Below are 16,416 nucleotides of genomic sequence, written 5' to 3' on the forward strand. Positions count from 1 at the left end.
AGACTGAGCAACTTCATGGAATGAATATGTAAAAACCCGATGTGTACTGTCTCGAAGTATCGCATCAAACCATCCATCCTTTCCGTCATTAACAAGTATTAAAGATTAGATCTCATCTCATCATTGCGGGTACTGAGCAGATGGAAGTCGATACATATGCATAACTCAGAAATGAAGACTCTCGAGTGTGTGATATCGGGAGATGGTTCTCAAAATTGCATGATGAAAGATGCCTTTAGAGAGAAACTGGTTGCATACAGGATAGAATCGCGCTGACATGAGCTGACGTGAGATGGTGGTTATCATTCTGACATTTACTGATTCACTGATTTACTGACTTGATGTTGACTGATCATCTACTTTTCGCACTCTCACTCTCACTCTCACACTCACACTCACAACATTACTCGCTTCTCTCTCTCTCTCTCTTTGGCTTCCCTTCTTTCCCACGCTACGTCTACCATCCGTCATCCATTCGTATTCGTTATACACTTTGATAAATTCTCTCTCCGATTCATCCCAATTCTTATCCCCATCTTTCATTCATCCGTCTCCCCTTATCATACCCAGGACATTTTCGGTAATCTCATACTTCCTTGCATCCTTCGAGCTTTTATCTTCCCTCGCCTTTCACTCTCCGCTCGACGCGTGGCCAAACCACGCTTGACCCATCCACTTTATCTCCTTTCTACTTACATAACCCCCAGCATAATCATCGACCCATCATCATAATGTCACCATCCCCCGATCCACCCGATCCCCCTCGCTCACGTCATCCATCCTTACGAATCTCCACCGGCCATCTACCGCACCCGACCCTCTTCCAGGCGGGAGAGCACCGGGTCCTACACCCATCACCTCTACATCTACTCGATCAGCTCAAACAATCCTACATGAACAGGAAGTTGACGAGCGACTCCGACCTCTTGAAGGTCAAGAAGTCTATACTCCACCTCGTTCCGCTGGACCATCTGGTGCGCAGAACGACGTTCATGGTGATAATGGCTTACGAAGATCGTCTGTCGTAGTTGATACCAACGATGATATGGACGGATCAACTAATCAAGAGAGATATATCACTCGTATTCCCGAAGAATGTGAAGTTCACAATCAACAAAACTCCCGAGAGGGATCGTCTAAGGACAAGAATATAGTCGTTGATCAAACTCCTCAACAACAATATACATCTCTACCTTCAGCACAAGAGATGGAAGGTCGTTCACCCCCTGACGCACCTCGTACACCCATTTCAAGGGAATTTTCACCACCCACCCAAACTAATCAAGAAGAGATGTCTTCACCTACCTTCCATATCGAACAGGAACTTGGGTCTGGACACCAAAATCGACCTGTACCGAGCGGACCTATATCTCCTCAAGTTTCGGATGACAGTCACACCCATCAAGACCAGAGCGTACAACATCAAGACCAGATGGAAGTCGAAGATGAGCCTAAAGATCATATGCGACTGAGGGGTGGTGGCTTCACTGAAATACTCGAGAGATGGCATGGATATGGAGAAGCAGAAGGTAGCTCTTCTTTCATCTAGCTGAAGTAAGTCAATGACTGACACTGTCCACCCTTGATAGACCTGAGAAGGGCCAATTGGAGCTACCAACACAGGCATAGCAATAATGGTAAATGACTTTTGATACGTTTCGCCTACTTGACGTTTATCGGCTGACTTGCGTGTGTGATGTATTTTAGCGCCGCTCATATCACTCCCCAACGATCCTCCCATCGTCTTACCCAACTTTGCTCAGAAGCGAGCTGAATTCTTAGCTGCTCAAAAAGCGGCTGCCGAAGGTGAAACTGCAATTCAACAAGATGACATCCTCTCTCGTCGATCTTCAGCAGAAACTATCAAGATCGTTAAAGAAACGGAACCAGATGATCCTTCAGTTCCATCATACTTTTTGGAATTCCCCATTACCGCTTTATTCTCTCAAAGTGATACCCTGTCGGAACGAAAACTAAGGTTGAGAGGCGGTAGCCATTTCGAATTGTCTTCCGATTCTGGTCCTTCGACGGGTCAGCAGATCGGAAACAATCTTGGACAGCAGACCGATGTAGCATCCGACGATCGTGACTCTGAGGGTGAGCACTTGCCTCCTCATGACTTGTTCATGATGTGAGATGATTTTGTTACATTTTTTAGAGCAAGAGTCCGCCACTTATAAAGGAAGTAAAGCGACAGTGCCTATCTTGAAATGTCGACCTCCCAAAAGTAAACCGGTTCATCCAACGCCTCCCACTGGACATGTAACAACACCTGCCAATCCTGGCTTGAAAGTGCAAGGTATCACATCTCCGAAAAAAAGGTATACCAAACGGTTCTCGACGATCAAACGAGGTAGTCTGAAAGTGTTCGACCTGCTGTTCTCCTCAAGACTGCGAGGTAACACTCATACCCTAGCCAAACCTCAAGCTGGACCGCCAGAAAGGCGACGAAGGTTCGGAAGTGATATAGTGAAAGAAGTGATGATCCCCATTCTTCTTCGCCTGTTACTACCGCTACCGCTCAGGGAGACATCGCCTCTCCAACTTCAGCACAAGACACGGTCCTCGGAACGCCACCTGAGCAGCATAATGCGCTAGGCTACGACGTCGAGCCTCCTGTGGTCCCGATCTCACCCAGTCGAGCAGTCCCGAAGCCTGCACAATCATCAGCTCTAACATCCACTTTTTCACCGATGACTGATCATGGTTCACGACAATCTACCGGTCCTTCTGGAGAAGCTGGTGACGACCATCCGGGCACCGAAAGGCCGTCAACACCGAGAAGTAGCTCAGCTCCACCTGAGACAATCGATCCTGGACCATTTGCTGATCCCTTTCATCCTTCTTCTCAACCGTTGAGACGCTCTACTAGTGATGTATTGTGGATGGACAAGCTTCGGGGTCTTTTCCGATACTCGAGAAACCGATCTGAAACCGATACCTCTGCCACAAGGACCCCAGGTGAAAGCCCTACGACGATTTTTCAAGATCCAAGCTTAGTTGAAGGAAGACGAGCAAGGGGTTTATCTTTGACTGAAAGTGGAACTCATACAACTGCGACTACTGCTACATCGGCTGTCCCAACCATTCCCTCCACACCTGCACGACACCCCGCGCCTGGACCATCTACTGAACCGAGAACCCTAGAACAGCTGGAGGAAGAGCGAGAGGCCTGGTGCTGCGATTGGAGGGCACCTCGTCTCAAACAAAGCACGGCGATGCAAAGATCGAGTGGTCGAGGTCCAATTGGAGATATAGGTTCTCGTGATAGCAGATTGATCAGACTGTCCGAGTTTCTTTTTCCATGTATCAACCCTAGAATTGCTGAAGCGGAAAGAAGAGTAGAGGAAGCCTTCTCTGCGGGGCAAGAAGAAGGTGAAGAGCGAAGCGAGGAAAGTAGCGAGAGCAGAGGGAACGGCAGGAAGGGAAAAGGTAAAGCTAAAGGGAAGGGAAGAAAGAAGGATGCGGAGCATAAAAGTCCAAGGGATGGTGGTGGTGATGGGAATGGCGGTGGAGTAGGAGGACCTAGTGGTGGTGACGGTGGTGGAAATCCATCAGCAGGTGAAGGTAGCGGTAATGGTCGAAAATCGCCTGGGAATAATGCGGGAGATCAACCTCGACCTGCATCCGGCAACGGCACCGGGACTTCTGTCGATGAATGTGCCTCGAGAACCGGTCCAGCTCAACCTCAACATAACCCATCGTCTCCGACTCGAAACTCGGAGAACAGCTCACCTCGAGGGTCAGCCAACCCTTCAAACAAATCTTTATCTAGCATTTGGCCACTGATTGGTCCCAGCAAAAAAGCAGAATCATTTCCAGGTGCCAATCAAGATCCACTCATCGCAGCATACCTGTCCCTTAAACCTCCTCCTCGATCCCGACCAGGTTCAAGCTCTGGTAGACCTGAATCAACCATCTGACCTCCCGAGTCTGCCGATGACTCCCCATTTGAGACCGACGAAGAGTCTCTGCGAACTCATACGGGTATTCCTACATGCGAAATGGTTAAGTCTGCTTCGGGAACTAGTGGAAAAACCTTTGGTAGAGGTGCTCAAACTCCTGGAACTGGTCCACCACATAATGCGCCAGATTTACCCATAGCTGGAAGATCAGATGAAGGCATGTTGAGATCGTCAAGTGATAACAGTGGCAATACCCCTTTACAACCTCCTTCACCCCCATTCCTCGACCAACCGCCTACTCAAACGGTCCTCGGACCTGTCGTCAGACCAATTTCTTCTGCCACCCCGACTCCGACCTCTCCTCTGGGTATGGGTCAACCTCGAAGCCCTGGCATTAGCAGATCAAATTTGGGAGAAGCCACGCACAATCATCCTTCTATTCGACCACAGCCGGCTGCTGATGTGGCAGAAAGAGAAGGAGACGGAGACATGGAAAGTATCAAAGCACGAAAGAAGGGGGGAGAAGAGGAGCGTATAGAGCCCTCAGCAGGTCCGTCTGGTACATCTGGCATCACGCAATTTCCATCCGAAGGCCCGGTTGGACCAGTCAGACCCATTCCAGGTGAGTCATCTATGCATATCACAGGTTCGCACTGTGCAACTCAGCTGAAGTCGATGCCGCATAGACCGAAACATCACCCCTCCTCCCCAAGGCGATATCAGCTCACCAGAGGGGTCCCCACTATCATCCGGAAGTACTTCACCTGGACCACTAACGACATCGGGACAGCTCATTCATCCTCTAAATGTACCCGAACAACATTCCTCTCTTGACCCACGATCGACTTTTGATCCGGAAACGCCTCAGGGATCAAAGGGTGGTCTCTCATCCATCTCGGAACGATCTGGTGAAGGGATGTCTACTCATGATGCTCACGGGACCTTGCCCACTTCCGAGTCCATCACTTTGATTCCCCGTCCAAATGAAGAGCCGATGGAATCCATTGGTCAGTCTGTAGATGCTGCTGCGGATAGACTAGCCGAAAAAGAACGACAGATGGAAAGAGAGCGCCTTGCGGAAGGTACGGCCAGTGCTGCTACTACCCCTGATATTGGCGAGAGACCACCTACTCCGGTCGATAAGGATATTCAGCTCGATACGAAGGTTACGAGGACGGGTGATCGACCCAGCGAAGAGTCTTCTCCATTTCAAAAGGCTTCATCTTCCACTCAAGCTCAACGCCCGACCCTTCCTAAGGAAACGACGGATGAAAATGTTTCTGATGTTGGGACTACTGCAAATCCCGAACTACCCACAGGCGAACAAGGTCCAGGTCCGACTGAAACTGCGGCTGGTTATCATGTAGGTACCGGAGAAGGTGAAAATACAGCAGGAAATGTATATCCGCCTGCACCTGCTCAAGCTGGTCAGGTGCCGTTGGTAATTAAGCCGAAATGGTATAGACGATGGTGGGGAAAAGCCAAGCGAATGTTGAATTAGAGAAAAGGGCTTTTTTTGTTCTATTTGTTCTTTTCTTTTTCATATGTCACATGTCCCACCAGAATCCAATTATTTCAACTGAGTTCAATCACCGAAAATTGAACCACATTAAATCACGAATAATGAAAAGACCACGAAGACGAGGAACATGAAAGAAGAGGAAAAGAAAATAACGAGAGTATCGATTAGTATCACGAGTCTTACGCTTAGGGAATGGGGAATGAACAATACAAAATGTAAAATGTTCGTTCAAATCAACATTATGAAGAGTATTGTTAACGGTCAAGTTAGGTATTGGGAGAAAGGTATCTTGTACTTGGTATAAATCAGTGTAACATGATTTGAATATCGATGAGTTTAACTCCGAATCGAGCTCGGTTATATATATATATATATGTTGTTCATGTCGTTTATGTATCTCATTCATGTCATGTGGTGTCGCAAGTCTACACTAAAGTAGTGTTATACTGGATCATTCTTGCTTGATGTGTGAAAAGCGAGGTGCAGTCACTTTGACCTGAAATTCATTGGTCTGAATCAAATGATAAGACACATGCATGATGGAATTGTAATTTGTGGTACTGATATGGTACAGGATAAGGTATAATGCTGAATTATGATCTTCGAAAAATGAAAATGACAATATGATAAGAAGGTCAGGCCTGTACAATTGACAGGATGAAGCAGAACAAAGTACAATGTCCGTATATAATGATTGTGTGTATGTACATATAATATATTATGCACTTTGAACCTCATGAGACAGACACGCCATGACTTGACTTAACTTGAAAAATCATGATCATTTACTGTATATTCAGAAAAGGAGGAAGGATATCAGAGCGCAAATGAGTGGATTCCCAAGTTGAGTCGAGCCTAAAATATTGATAGTATTTATCGTTGGGATGCTTCTGCGCGACCAAAGCTAAACTGCATCTTCAGTACCAGGATTTGAACGTATTTCATCTTTCTCTCTCTGACATTTTAGGGGAATCTTATATTTGATAGCTGCTTTGATCTCTGGTTCTTCCTCTTCTTCTTCTTCTTCGAAGGACAAAGTATCACTCAAAGGTGAAGGTAAATCGTTATTGATATTGAGATTCGATCTTCGTGAAGACTTTAGGGATCTGGCTGTAGTCTTAGGATGTTGAGGTGGTATGTCCACTTTCGATAATGACATTTCGGTAGGCAAGTTCAATAATCCCATACCGGGAGGTAATGGATATTCCTCCGCGTCTATATCTAAATCCAACTCTACTTCCAGATCCAGGCCTTGAGTCGATTTCGCCATTGCCAGTGAAGAGCATGAAGAAGTTGATGAACCGTATTCCCATAGTGCCTCTAGTGCAGAGGAAGATTCGAATATCGTTTGTGCAGATGGGTCTTCCTGATCTTGTAGCACCAAATTGTCAAGGTTCGTAATCCCGCCGCCCAAATCTTCTTGATGATTGGCAGAATTGCTCCGTTGGTGATATACCGAATTTTGTGATTCTTCGTAATCATGAAGATGCCATGGTTGTGAGTGATGATATCTACTAGGTTCACCATTTGGTAAAGGTAATGGCATATCCAACAGCTCCTCATACGTCATCTTCCCCTTCCGCCCATTATGCGTCTTTCCTGGTGAGCTTGTATGGTTCAAGTGAATATTCCTATTCACATCGAATATGCCTAACGGACTGTCTTCAGGGGTATTATACGGTACTTTCGATCGATGGGGTTTCAGAGTCGTGCGGTTACCCGATGAGTCGGAGTCGCCGATCCATCCTGGGTATTCTGCGTGATTTGGCGTGCGATGTGTTTGAGAATGATAGGGATGATAGAGGTCGGAAGGAAGAGAGGGGGTGGTGAGGGGTGTATGAGGTGGAGTTGAGGATGATGTCGACTACATGGTTCATTCAGAAGGTCAGCTTGGTCTTCTACCATGCGGAAGCTAATGAAGTATTGCTCAATGAATTTGAAGGGGAGGTATCATGTCATACATTGACATGGGAGTAGTCTCAACTGGAGACGAGAGATTGCGATATTGTACTCACCTTGGAAGGTCCAGCCATACTACCTTCATATAAATCAGTGCCATCCATCGTAGGATGTCTGATAGATCTCTTCAACTCGCCCCTTTCTTCCTCTTTATTCCTATACGAGGAAGTCTTCCTCTCGACCATTCTAAGTAGCATCATACTCCTCCTCTTCAACTTACTCCCACTTGATCTTCTACTTCCAGTCCGAGGATCGACATTCTCATCATTCATATGTACAGCATTATACCGCTCTTGGTCATGATGACTTGACATATCCTGGGTATCGTTGATGTTGATATGGCTTGCATTCCCGTTATGGTCCAGATCCACCCAGTTATTCAACGTATATGCCGTCCCACTAGTCTTGAGTAACCCGGAGCCCTTGCCCTGACGACGGGATCTAGATTTGGGTCGAAGCGAGGAGAAGAAGTCGGTAGGAGGTGGCATGCTGAGTGATCGGTGCAAGGAAGAGGATGATCTATCATGCAAGTCGAAGATAATGAGAACAGATATTATACCAGAGTATGATGTCGCTACAATGTGTACTGTACTAGTACATGTATCTCTGGTTCAGGTCCCGGGGTCATCGTTCCATCTTGTCACTCGAAAATGAAGTTTGCTCGTTTCAAAAAAAGCAAAATCAAAGTCACTCGCGGTCACTTTAGACTCTTTAAGGCGGAAGATCTAACGTGTGGAGGCTAAGCTTTACGTAAATCAAGATCAGCTGAGCCATGTGAACTGTATGTGCAAGACGCGTTGGAGATCCGTGCGCTGAGGATGTTGAGCTACGCGTGAAAGAGAAACAACATGAACATGAATATGAACATGAAGATCAACATGAATGGTGAACATTGCGAGTGATCCTATACCCATAACGTCGATACGCATCACCATCTACCGTATATACACCCAACAACACAACGATCACTTGACTTGAAACCAGACTAGAGAACCTAGCACCATTCAATGTCGCACTATACCAAACCCAAACCTCGTCGTACGCCCATCCTAGGCGGACCATCATCCTCTACCAACAATCAGATACACCCTACCACCTCTACCTCGAATAACCAGCATCGAGCCAATGGCTTGACATCATCGTTGACGGAAGATCAAAGAGGAGAGATCAAAGAGGCCTTTGAACTATTTGACGTAGATAAAGATGGGGCGATAGATTATCATGAACTGAAAGTATCAATGAGGGCTTTAGGGTTCGATATGAAGAAATCGGAGGTGATGAAGTTGTTGAAGGATCATGGAGGGGAGGATGGGTTGATGGATTTCCAGGCGTTTGAGAGGATAAGTGAGTGTAATGTTTTTCGAAGATATCAATATCGTGTGATGCTTTACTTGAAATCTTATATGGGATATTTCACGAGATTTCTCTAAGATAGTAGTACAGTACAATATATTTGATTTGATCTAGTTCGAGTTCGATTTCTGGTACAAGACAGAGGAAGGCTGATGTCGTTCATTTGATATAGTGACGGAGAAAATCCTCTCGCGTAATCCCGAGACAGAACTTCGTAGGGCGTTCGAACTATTTGATGACGATAGGACGGGTAGGATAAGTTTGAAGAATTTGAAGAGGGTAGCTAGGGAATTGGGTGAGAATCTGGGTGAAGAGGAATTGTAAGTGAACCAATACTATATATCGTATCGTGTTATGGAGATGGCATAGAACCTCCAATTGACGATTGACTTTGGCAATTGGCATCTATCATCTTCGAATCTGGATCAATTTATTCGATATCTTTCTGTCAATAATCCAAATATCACCTATAATTCGCTCAACATTCACTTATATTGTCGAATCTCTCACCTCCCCACCGACCACATAGACAAGCGATGATTGATGAATTCGATTTAGATCAGGATGGAGAGATCAACCTGGATGAATTCTTGGCTATAATGTTGGATGGGGAGTAGGGAGTATTCCAGTACAATGACTAGAAACGATAGGCTATCAGACTACTTTGGACCCACACGATCATCAAAGAATGAGGACGATCAGTTTATCTCATTAGTGAAAATGGGAAGATCGCTGGGCTTGATTGATCAGGGAGGGGGAAGATGATCGTCTGTCTGACCATCCGTATTGCTATGAATCTATAAAAAACGTACTTTTTTTTGGTATTTTATTGTATGTATGTCATCGATCCGTCTGCTGCCTCGGATATATTCCTTTAGATATGGAGATTCCCAATCGAGACGTTATCGTCTAGTCTTTGGGTTTTAACATGATATGATACGATAAATTCATATTCAAAGTCATATTGATATTAAATACAATACTTCATTTCGCCTTTCATACCCCATTCCCCATACCTAAACACCTTCTAACCGATCCCATAGCATGATCAACAATCAAAATGTCAAATCAAGTCCAATTGGGATTCCCCATCTCGATTTCGAATTTAGTAGCAAACTATTTTGTTACTTGGCATATTTACAAATTACTTTTCTTTGTAGCTCCTCCAACGGTCCCAACACCTTCTAGATGAACCAACAAATCCGACGTGAGGAAATCACTAGGCCATTCGGCTTTGACTTGTGAGCTCATATACTCTGACGCGATCTTGACGTGTGAAGGGTCAATTCCAGGTAACTTGGATACTTTGGATGATTCCTCTGAGAAGATGGTTTGAAGGTAACTTGGAGTAATGGTCTTGCCTGAATCCGTCTTGGAAGAGTATTTTACCCACTGCCAGAGTTGAACTCTGGCGATTTCGGCGGTGGCTGCGTCTTCCTATGAACAACAAATAGTACATGAGCATCTCTTCCGAATTGAAAGGCTATGAAGTACTGGGGTTATTCATTCGAGAGCATGGAGGATATAGACTCACCATCAAGTAGTTGATCGGTACACAACCGTTTCCAGAGATCCATGCAGCACAGTATGAAAGAGCACTAGACCGAGTTTAAGAGATAATGATTAGTTATCCACATAATATCGATGGGTTTATCCCAGCAACACGGTCACTCACGCCGAGACATTATCTCTGACACCTTTCTCAGTGATCTTTCCAGGAACAGATGGGTCCGCAATCTGCTTATCCGTGACATTAACATCTTCTCGTCGGATATGGTACTGAAGTATCAAAAACATATCAGTCTTTCGTGTCATATATCGAATGACAACAACTCACTTGGTTCGGTCCCTTCATATTCTCATTGAAGATGTCCAGGGCGATCTTGACCAAAGCAGGATGAGCTACCCAAGTACCGTCATGACCGGCGGTAACCTCCCGTAATTTGTCGGCTCGTACTTTGGCCATTGCCTTTTCGTTGGCATCCGCATCATTCTTGATGGGGATCTGAGCTGACATTCCTCCCATGGCTGCGACCTTTCGCCTGAGTGAGTGAAGGATGATGAGCATGACATTCCGCAATGGGGAAGTTCCAAGAGACAATTGTTCATTTGTCTAAGAGGGATGTATTCGACTGGAGTGAATTGCAGGTATACTCACTTGTGACATGTTTGGATCAACAACCTGACATATGCATCCATGAAAGGTACAGTCATAGTGACATCCGATCGATCAGGGAAGACACATTCTTTGTGAGCTCGTTGTTTCTTGATGCTAGATATGTGCAAAGTAAATTTGATCAGCTCTGATCCCGTTCTGAACGATACATGAAACAAAATGCCGACGTTCGATATTCAGATGCCTCAGACGAGGCTCACTCACAAACTGAAGATATAATCCCATCTACCACAATTCAATCCCGAACTATGTTCCTTCAACTCATACAGAATCTCTTCCATCTGGAACGCAGCAGGTAAAGTCTCGATCAAGACAGTACCTCTGATACATCCCTGTTGTAGACCCAAGTGAGAAGTAGCCAAGGAAAAGACATCATTCCATAACCTGGCTTCTAGGTGATGTTCCATCTTGGGCAAGTAGAAGTAAGGTCCTGAACCTCTCTTCAAGAGTTCCGCAGCGTTGTTGAAGAAGTATAGACCGAAGTCGAACAGGGAACCGGAAATGGGTTTACCGTCGATGAGTAGTCGGGGTTCGGGGAGATGCCATCCTCTTGGTCTAGAGTGGATTGTCAGCTTGGCAGTATAGTTGTATTAGTCCACTGGGAGAGGTCCGCTAAGATCGACTTCGGGAAGAGCACTCACCTGACAAGGAGAACGGCAGGTTTCTCAGAGAGTTTGTATTGTTTTCCACCAGTCTCGAAATCAATTTGACGTCTGTTATCTTACTTGATCAGCTTCGGTTGGAGATTGAAGCGCTACGTAGCTGATGGGTACTTACCTGATGGCATCGTACAAATTGACCTGGCCTAATACCATATTTGACCAAGTGGGGGAATTTGAATCTGCATAAGACATAGAAATGGTCAATATCGAGATTCCATCAAGGATAAGTCGGTGGTTGCAGCCAAATGACGGCGGTCAAGAAATGGGATCACTTCACTCACCCTCGAAATCAGCCATAAAAGTTTTAGAACCAGAGTTCAAAGCATTGATAACCATCTTTCGATCAGTCGGACCGGTGATCTCGACTCTGAGAGTAGACGGTACAGATGAGCGGACAAATGATGGCGGGAAGCGATCAGAGTGATATGATAGATGGACAGGTCTAACTCAAACTCACCTTCGATCTTCTAATCCCGGTGCGGGAGGCGCACATGCCCATGAAGGTGAATCTCTTATATGTTTAGTCTCAGGAAGGAAAGTGAGTGGTCTGCCCTATACCATCGAGCCAAAACAAGGTCAATACGTTGACCATCCACTGTGTCCGGATATCATAGATCTGCTGGACAGTAGAGGCTGGTCTTTCAATATACCTGATCTAATTCCGCTTGAATCTTTTTCCTATTTTCCAACAACTCCAATCTTCTCTTATCGAATGTCCTATGCAACACTGCTAGGAACTCAACAGCATCTTTCGATAAGATATGTTGGGCCTCTTGAGGGATAGGCGAAGTGAAATGAATCTCCTTAGGGAATGACGTGGATGACATGTTGTAAATAATTATATGATTGTGACTTTCGGTGGATGTTGACTGGTGAAAGTCGAATGAATGATAAGGGATGATACTGATTGATATACTGATAAGCGAAATTATCGAACGTAGCCTGAGTTGGGTTCTTATATACCTTGAGAAGAGCAGGATATTACTCACGGATATCCGATGATCACCCGTGTCTTTGACTCGATATTGACGATGTTGGATACAAAAGTTGGAAAATGTTTGAGAGGTGGATGGATGATTGTTGGAAATTGATTGATTTGTTATCTACGGGTGTTGTGAGAATGAGGGACTGAGTTTGACCGTGGTTGGTTCAATACCCGATCAGATAGGACTGTGGTGCGCTGTGTCGGTTAGATCAGATACCCGAGTGGCCATACGGATTTACTCGCTTTTACCTGACGTCCTCATATGAGACTTCGACTTGGATGCATTCGCTTGCTATGGGAATGACGAAGATGGGGGAGGGGAGGAGGGTCAGCTGGACAGCCTTAGTCTTGGGAAACAGGTAGAGCCAAGATGGGCTAGGCTAGTGAAGTGATGCCCAGATCACCAGTCATGAAGTCATGGAGTCATGGAAGTTACTTCGACAAAGTGGTATCCCCACACCCTAACCTACCCAATGGGATGGATGTATCTCGTACGTACTCTATGTCACATGCAACGATATCATCAATGTCATATGTAAACCTATCAACATGTGTATTCATCCATGTTCAGAACAGTTTGATTTTCAGCATATATCGATTTGAATGAAGAAGAAGAAGATGGATCGTATATATGTAACATGATCAATGTCCAAAAAAAAATTCAAAAAGGAAAAAAAGAATTGTCCATTCAATAATGGTCCATTCACTCAACTAACCCCTTAACGGTACAGGACTCTTACAAGGACTGGGAGTTAACAATCCCCCATTACCCAATCCAGCTCCCACCCCTACACCCTTGGTAGAACTCAGACTTGAACTAACACTTGTCCCCCTTTCTCGCTTTTGGTCTTGTTGTTTTCGACTGATTTGTCTCATCTCTTCAATCTGTTCAGGTGTATGTGCGAGAGATGCAAAGATAGGTTGGAAATCCCCTTTCTCCCTAGACCCCGACTCCGATTCATCACCTTCAATTTCAGCTTCGGGGGTATCGGTATTCTCATTGTCCGTGATAACTCCATCATGGTAATAGACATTACCTCTCTCACTATCCAGCATCACTCTGATAACCGTACTAGTATCCGCATTCGTTTCCGCATCCACATTCCCGTTCACACTGGAACTGAAATTGCGTTCTTCAGTAGAAAGTACACCCTCTACACTTTCACCAATAGATCCTTCATCTTGATTACCATTACTTGAGCTACTCGTCGGTTTGTCAGATGATTTAACTTCTTCCTCTTCAACCACTTCCCCATTCCCATTGTCATTGTCATTTTCGACCGCAACCGTAGACAAATGTGGAACTTTCTTCTTCAACACTGAGGATTCTATACTCTGTCTTCTCCTTTCCCTATCTTTCTCACCTTCCTGTCCATGGCCATTCGGATGACCTAGTCCAATCGGCATAGTGGAAGATCCAATGTCCATAGGACCCCCCATAGGATCCATCGAGTCCATTGGATAACTGATCATCTCTCCATTCCCATTTGGCGCACCTACGAAACTGCTCGTGCGTCGATACGGACTAGGCGAATGCGAGTGCGTATGGTGATGATAATGCGTATGAGTAGGATGAAGCCTCGGTGAAGGATACATCCCAGGGGAAGGGTAAGGTATAAATCCTCCTCCCATTATGGGTGTATTCCTACCTGGACTTGGACTAGGTACGTAAGGTGAAGTAGGCATGAGAGGAAGAGGCGATTGAGGGTGAAGCATAGGTATGGGTGAAGGCAGAGGAGGTAACATGATGCCTGAATCTCGGAGAGTACTTTCATATGTCGACAAGCGACTGAGAGCGGTGGTGTAAAGCTGTTGCATCTGAGCCAACCGACTTTGAAGCTATGCAAACACAAAACGAATCAGCAAGATTAGTCAAATGATCATGAGGGGACTCGAAATTCGAAAATCAAACACCCACCTCCGCTTCTCTCCTTCTTTCCTGGCCTCCAGTCATTTCGTGACCCTGAGCTTGACCTTGAACCGATGATGCCTGACTATCACTCCTAACATAACTACCTTTCTTCGATCTCTCCATTTCACCTCTTATCTTCTCTTCACCCATCCGAGCTCTTACAGCTTCCTCCTTCGCTTTCGACTCCTCAGCTTTCGCCATACCGATCTCCGCCCGGAGCTGATCGATCGTCTCGTCCCTTCGCTCCACTATCTCCCTCAACTCCGTCACATTCAAGTTGGGCAAGAGAGTAATAGATGATGTACGGGTGTGTTGATGTCTTACTCTCCTACCTTCATTGGTCAAACTTGTACTAGTCGTAACAAGTGAATTACCGTTAATGTGATTCTCGATTATCTCATCAGAATTGTTCATGGGATTTTTCTCTGAAGACGAAGTTTCCATCATCGCTGTTGATCCGTTAATCCCGGCTGAAATACCATTCGGAGTCTTGTTCTTCCTTTTCTTCTTTTTGTTGGCATTACCAGGCGTCTGAACAGCAGGTGGTAGATACCCTTCATCAGGATAGATTGAAAATCCTTCGAATCTCTTTTTGGCTGGTACTTCAAATGGTTCTTCTTCAGTATGATCATTCACACTGACACTACCAGCATCGTCCGAGATCTCTTCCATGCCCAATCCGTTCACTCCGTTTACTCTATTGAGTTTGGATGGTCCAGCAATGGGTGAAGGTGGTAATGGGATGTTCCAAGGGTCCATCGAATTGATACACGGCCTTGGAACGATGATAGGTGGAGGAGGTTTTTGTCTGCTTGGAGTGCAAAGTGGAAGTGGTTTAGACGATTGAACATCACTCTTCTGTTGTAATTTGCTGGAAGAAGCGTTGTTCGGAAGCGTATTGGAGAGTGATCGCTTGGATTTGGTAGGTGTAGGGGATGATAACGATTTTGAAGGTGGAGGAGCAGGAGAAGATTCTTTTGAACTTCCACCTGTCCCGGTATCTGTTGTAGGTGGTTTCAAATGTGAATTTAGTCTTTTCCTGTTACCGCTCTGATTTTTATTCTTCTCTCTACCTCTATCCTTGATCAAGCCACCATTACCCGCTTTGATTGGTGTTACATCTTTCTCCTCTGCTTTGTTGGACTGCTCCTCTTTTTCTGCCATCTTCATCAGCTCTAGTTCCCTCTTCCTAGATAATGCTTCTTTACGTCTGCGATGCCATCGATCGATAGGTGGTCTGACGAAGAAGTAGATCGCACCGATGACGAGGACGATCGTACAGACCAGTAGTTGACCACGCCAAGATGCGAGGAAGGAAATTGTTTGATGGGAGAGGAAAGGCGATGGTGGGGGTGTGTAACGTGGTATAGGTGGTCGATTCATACTGACTCCTCTACGTTGTTGCTTGGACATGGTGAGAAGGCGATGGGGGAGAAAGGGAAAAGAGGAGGTAGGTGTTTGAGTGAAGTGAGACCAAGGTGGGTTCGGTCTAGTTGGACGTAAAGGAGAACATGGGTTGAGTGTGAGAAAGGCTTTATTTAGCGATATGGTCCGATCGAAGATCTTGATGGGTTGATGCTATAAGTAAAAAGGGGAAAGAGATGATTAATGATCACGAGGGATACAACGATGATGATGATGATGATGGTGGTGGTGGTGGTGGTAGGGCAGCAAGGTCACCCAAAGGAGGGGAGATCGTTAAGCGAAGAGTATCATACCAATCACAAACAAAAAAAAAGATGAAAGAAAGATCCACGGTGAGACATCAATGAATCGGATGACCGATGAACCGAACATCACTGCCTCCATGAAGAGTAGGTGAAGACAAAGATATTTGATAGATAGATCTGTTATGAATGTATGTTGTACAGCGCGTGTGACAGTTATGATCGATAGTTACACAGCATGGTATTGTGAAGTGATACAACCAAGATTAAAGGAT

General features: G+C 45.4%; 6 protein-coding genes across 6 annotated transcripts; 3 read left to right on the plus strand and 3 right to left on the minus strand.

Moving 5' to 3' along the window:
* Nucleotides 1-731: 731 nt before the first annotated feature.
* Nucleotides 732-3,923, plus strand: I203_105458 (uncharacterized protein; the record flags this gene model as incomplete). The annotated part of the gene is made up of 6 exons (XM_019144617.1): nucleotides 732-771; nucleotides 828-1,529; nucleotides 1,590-1,637; nucleotides 1,708-2,097; nucleotides 2,159-2,469; nucleotides 2,526-3,923. 6 exons carry the CDS (start codon nucleotides 732-734, stop codon nucleotides 3,921-3,923), a joined length of 2,889 nt encoding a protein of 962 aa, XP_019005952.1.
* An 81-nt stretch (nucleotides 3,924-4,004) lies between these two features.
* Nucleotides 4,005-5,406, plus strand: I203_105459 (uncharacterized protein; the record flags this gene model as incomplete). Its single annotated transcript, XM_019144618.1, has 2 exons — nucleotides 4,005-4,527; nucleotides 4,592-5,406. 2 exons carry the CDS (start codon nucleotides 4,005-4,007, stop codon nucleotides 5,404-5,406), a joined length of 1,338 nt encoding a protein of 445 aa, XP_019005953.1.
* A 925-nt stretch (nucleotides 5,407-6,331) lies between these two features.
* I203_105460 (uncharacterized protein) lies at nucleotides 6,332-7,874 on the minus strand (the record flags this gene model as incomplete). The annotated part of the gene is made up of 2 exons (XM_019144619.1): nucleotides 6,332-7,291; nucleotides 7,443-7,874. The coding sequence occupies 2 exons, from the start codon at nucleotides 7,872-7,874 to the stop codon at nucleotides 6,332-6,334; spliced, it is 1,392 nt and encodes a 463-aa protein (XP_019005954.1).
* A 519-nt stretch (nucleotides 7,875-8,393) lies between these two features.
* I203_105461 (uncharacterized protein) lies at nucleotides 8,394-9,356 on the plus strand (the record flags this gene model as incomplete). The annotated part of the gene is made up of 3 exons (XM_019144620.2): nucleotides 8,394-8,730; nucleotides 8,912-9,059; nucleotides 9,269-9,356. The coding sequence occupies 3 exons, from the start codon at nucleotides 8,394-8,396 to the stop codon at nucleotides 9,354-9,356; spliced, it is 573 nt and encodes a 190-aa protein (XP_019005955.2).
* Nucleotides 9,357-9,876: 520 nt separating this feature from the next.
* Nucleotides 9,877-12,404, minus strand: I203_105462 (malate synthase A; the record flags this gene model as incomplete). The annotated part of the gene is made up of 11 exons (XM_019144621.1): nucleotides 9,877-10,176; nucleotides 10,274-10,337; nucleotides 10,415-10,518; nucleotides 10,577-10,781; nucleotides 10,898-11,011; nucleotides 11,120-11,470; nucleotides 11,557-11,628; nucleotides 11,693-11,756; nucleotides 11,859-11,944; nucleotides 12,035-12,129; nucleotides 12,228-12,404. The coding sequence occupies 11 exons, from the start codon at nucleotides 12,402-12,404 to the stop codon at nucleotides 9,877-9,879; spliced, it is 1,632 nt and encodes a 543-aa protein (XP_019005956.1).
* Nucleotides 12,405-13,273: 869 nt separating this feature from the next.
* Nucleotides 13,274-15,887, minus strand: I203_105463 (uncharacterized protein; the record flags this gene model as incomplete). Its single annotated transcript, XM_019144622.1, has 2 exons — nucleotides 13,274-14,401; nucleotides 14,481-15,887. The coding sequence occupies 2 exons, from the start codon at nucleotides 15,885-15,887 to the stop codon at nucleotides 13,274-13,276; spliced, it is 2,535 nt and encodes an 844-aa protein (XP_019005957.1).
* Nucleotides 15,888-16,416: the final 529 nt, after the last annotated feature.

Source organism: Kwoniella mangroviensis (genome assembly GCF_000507465.2).
Source record: "Kwoniella mangroviensis CBS 8507 chromosome 1 map unlocalized Ctg02, whole genome shotgun sequence".
Taxonomy (NCBI): Eukaryota; Fungi; Basidiomycota; class Tremellomycetes; order Tremellales; family Cryptococcaceae; genus Kwoniella; species Kwoniella mangrovensis.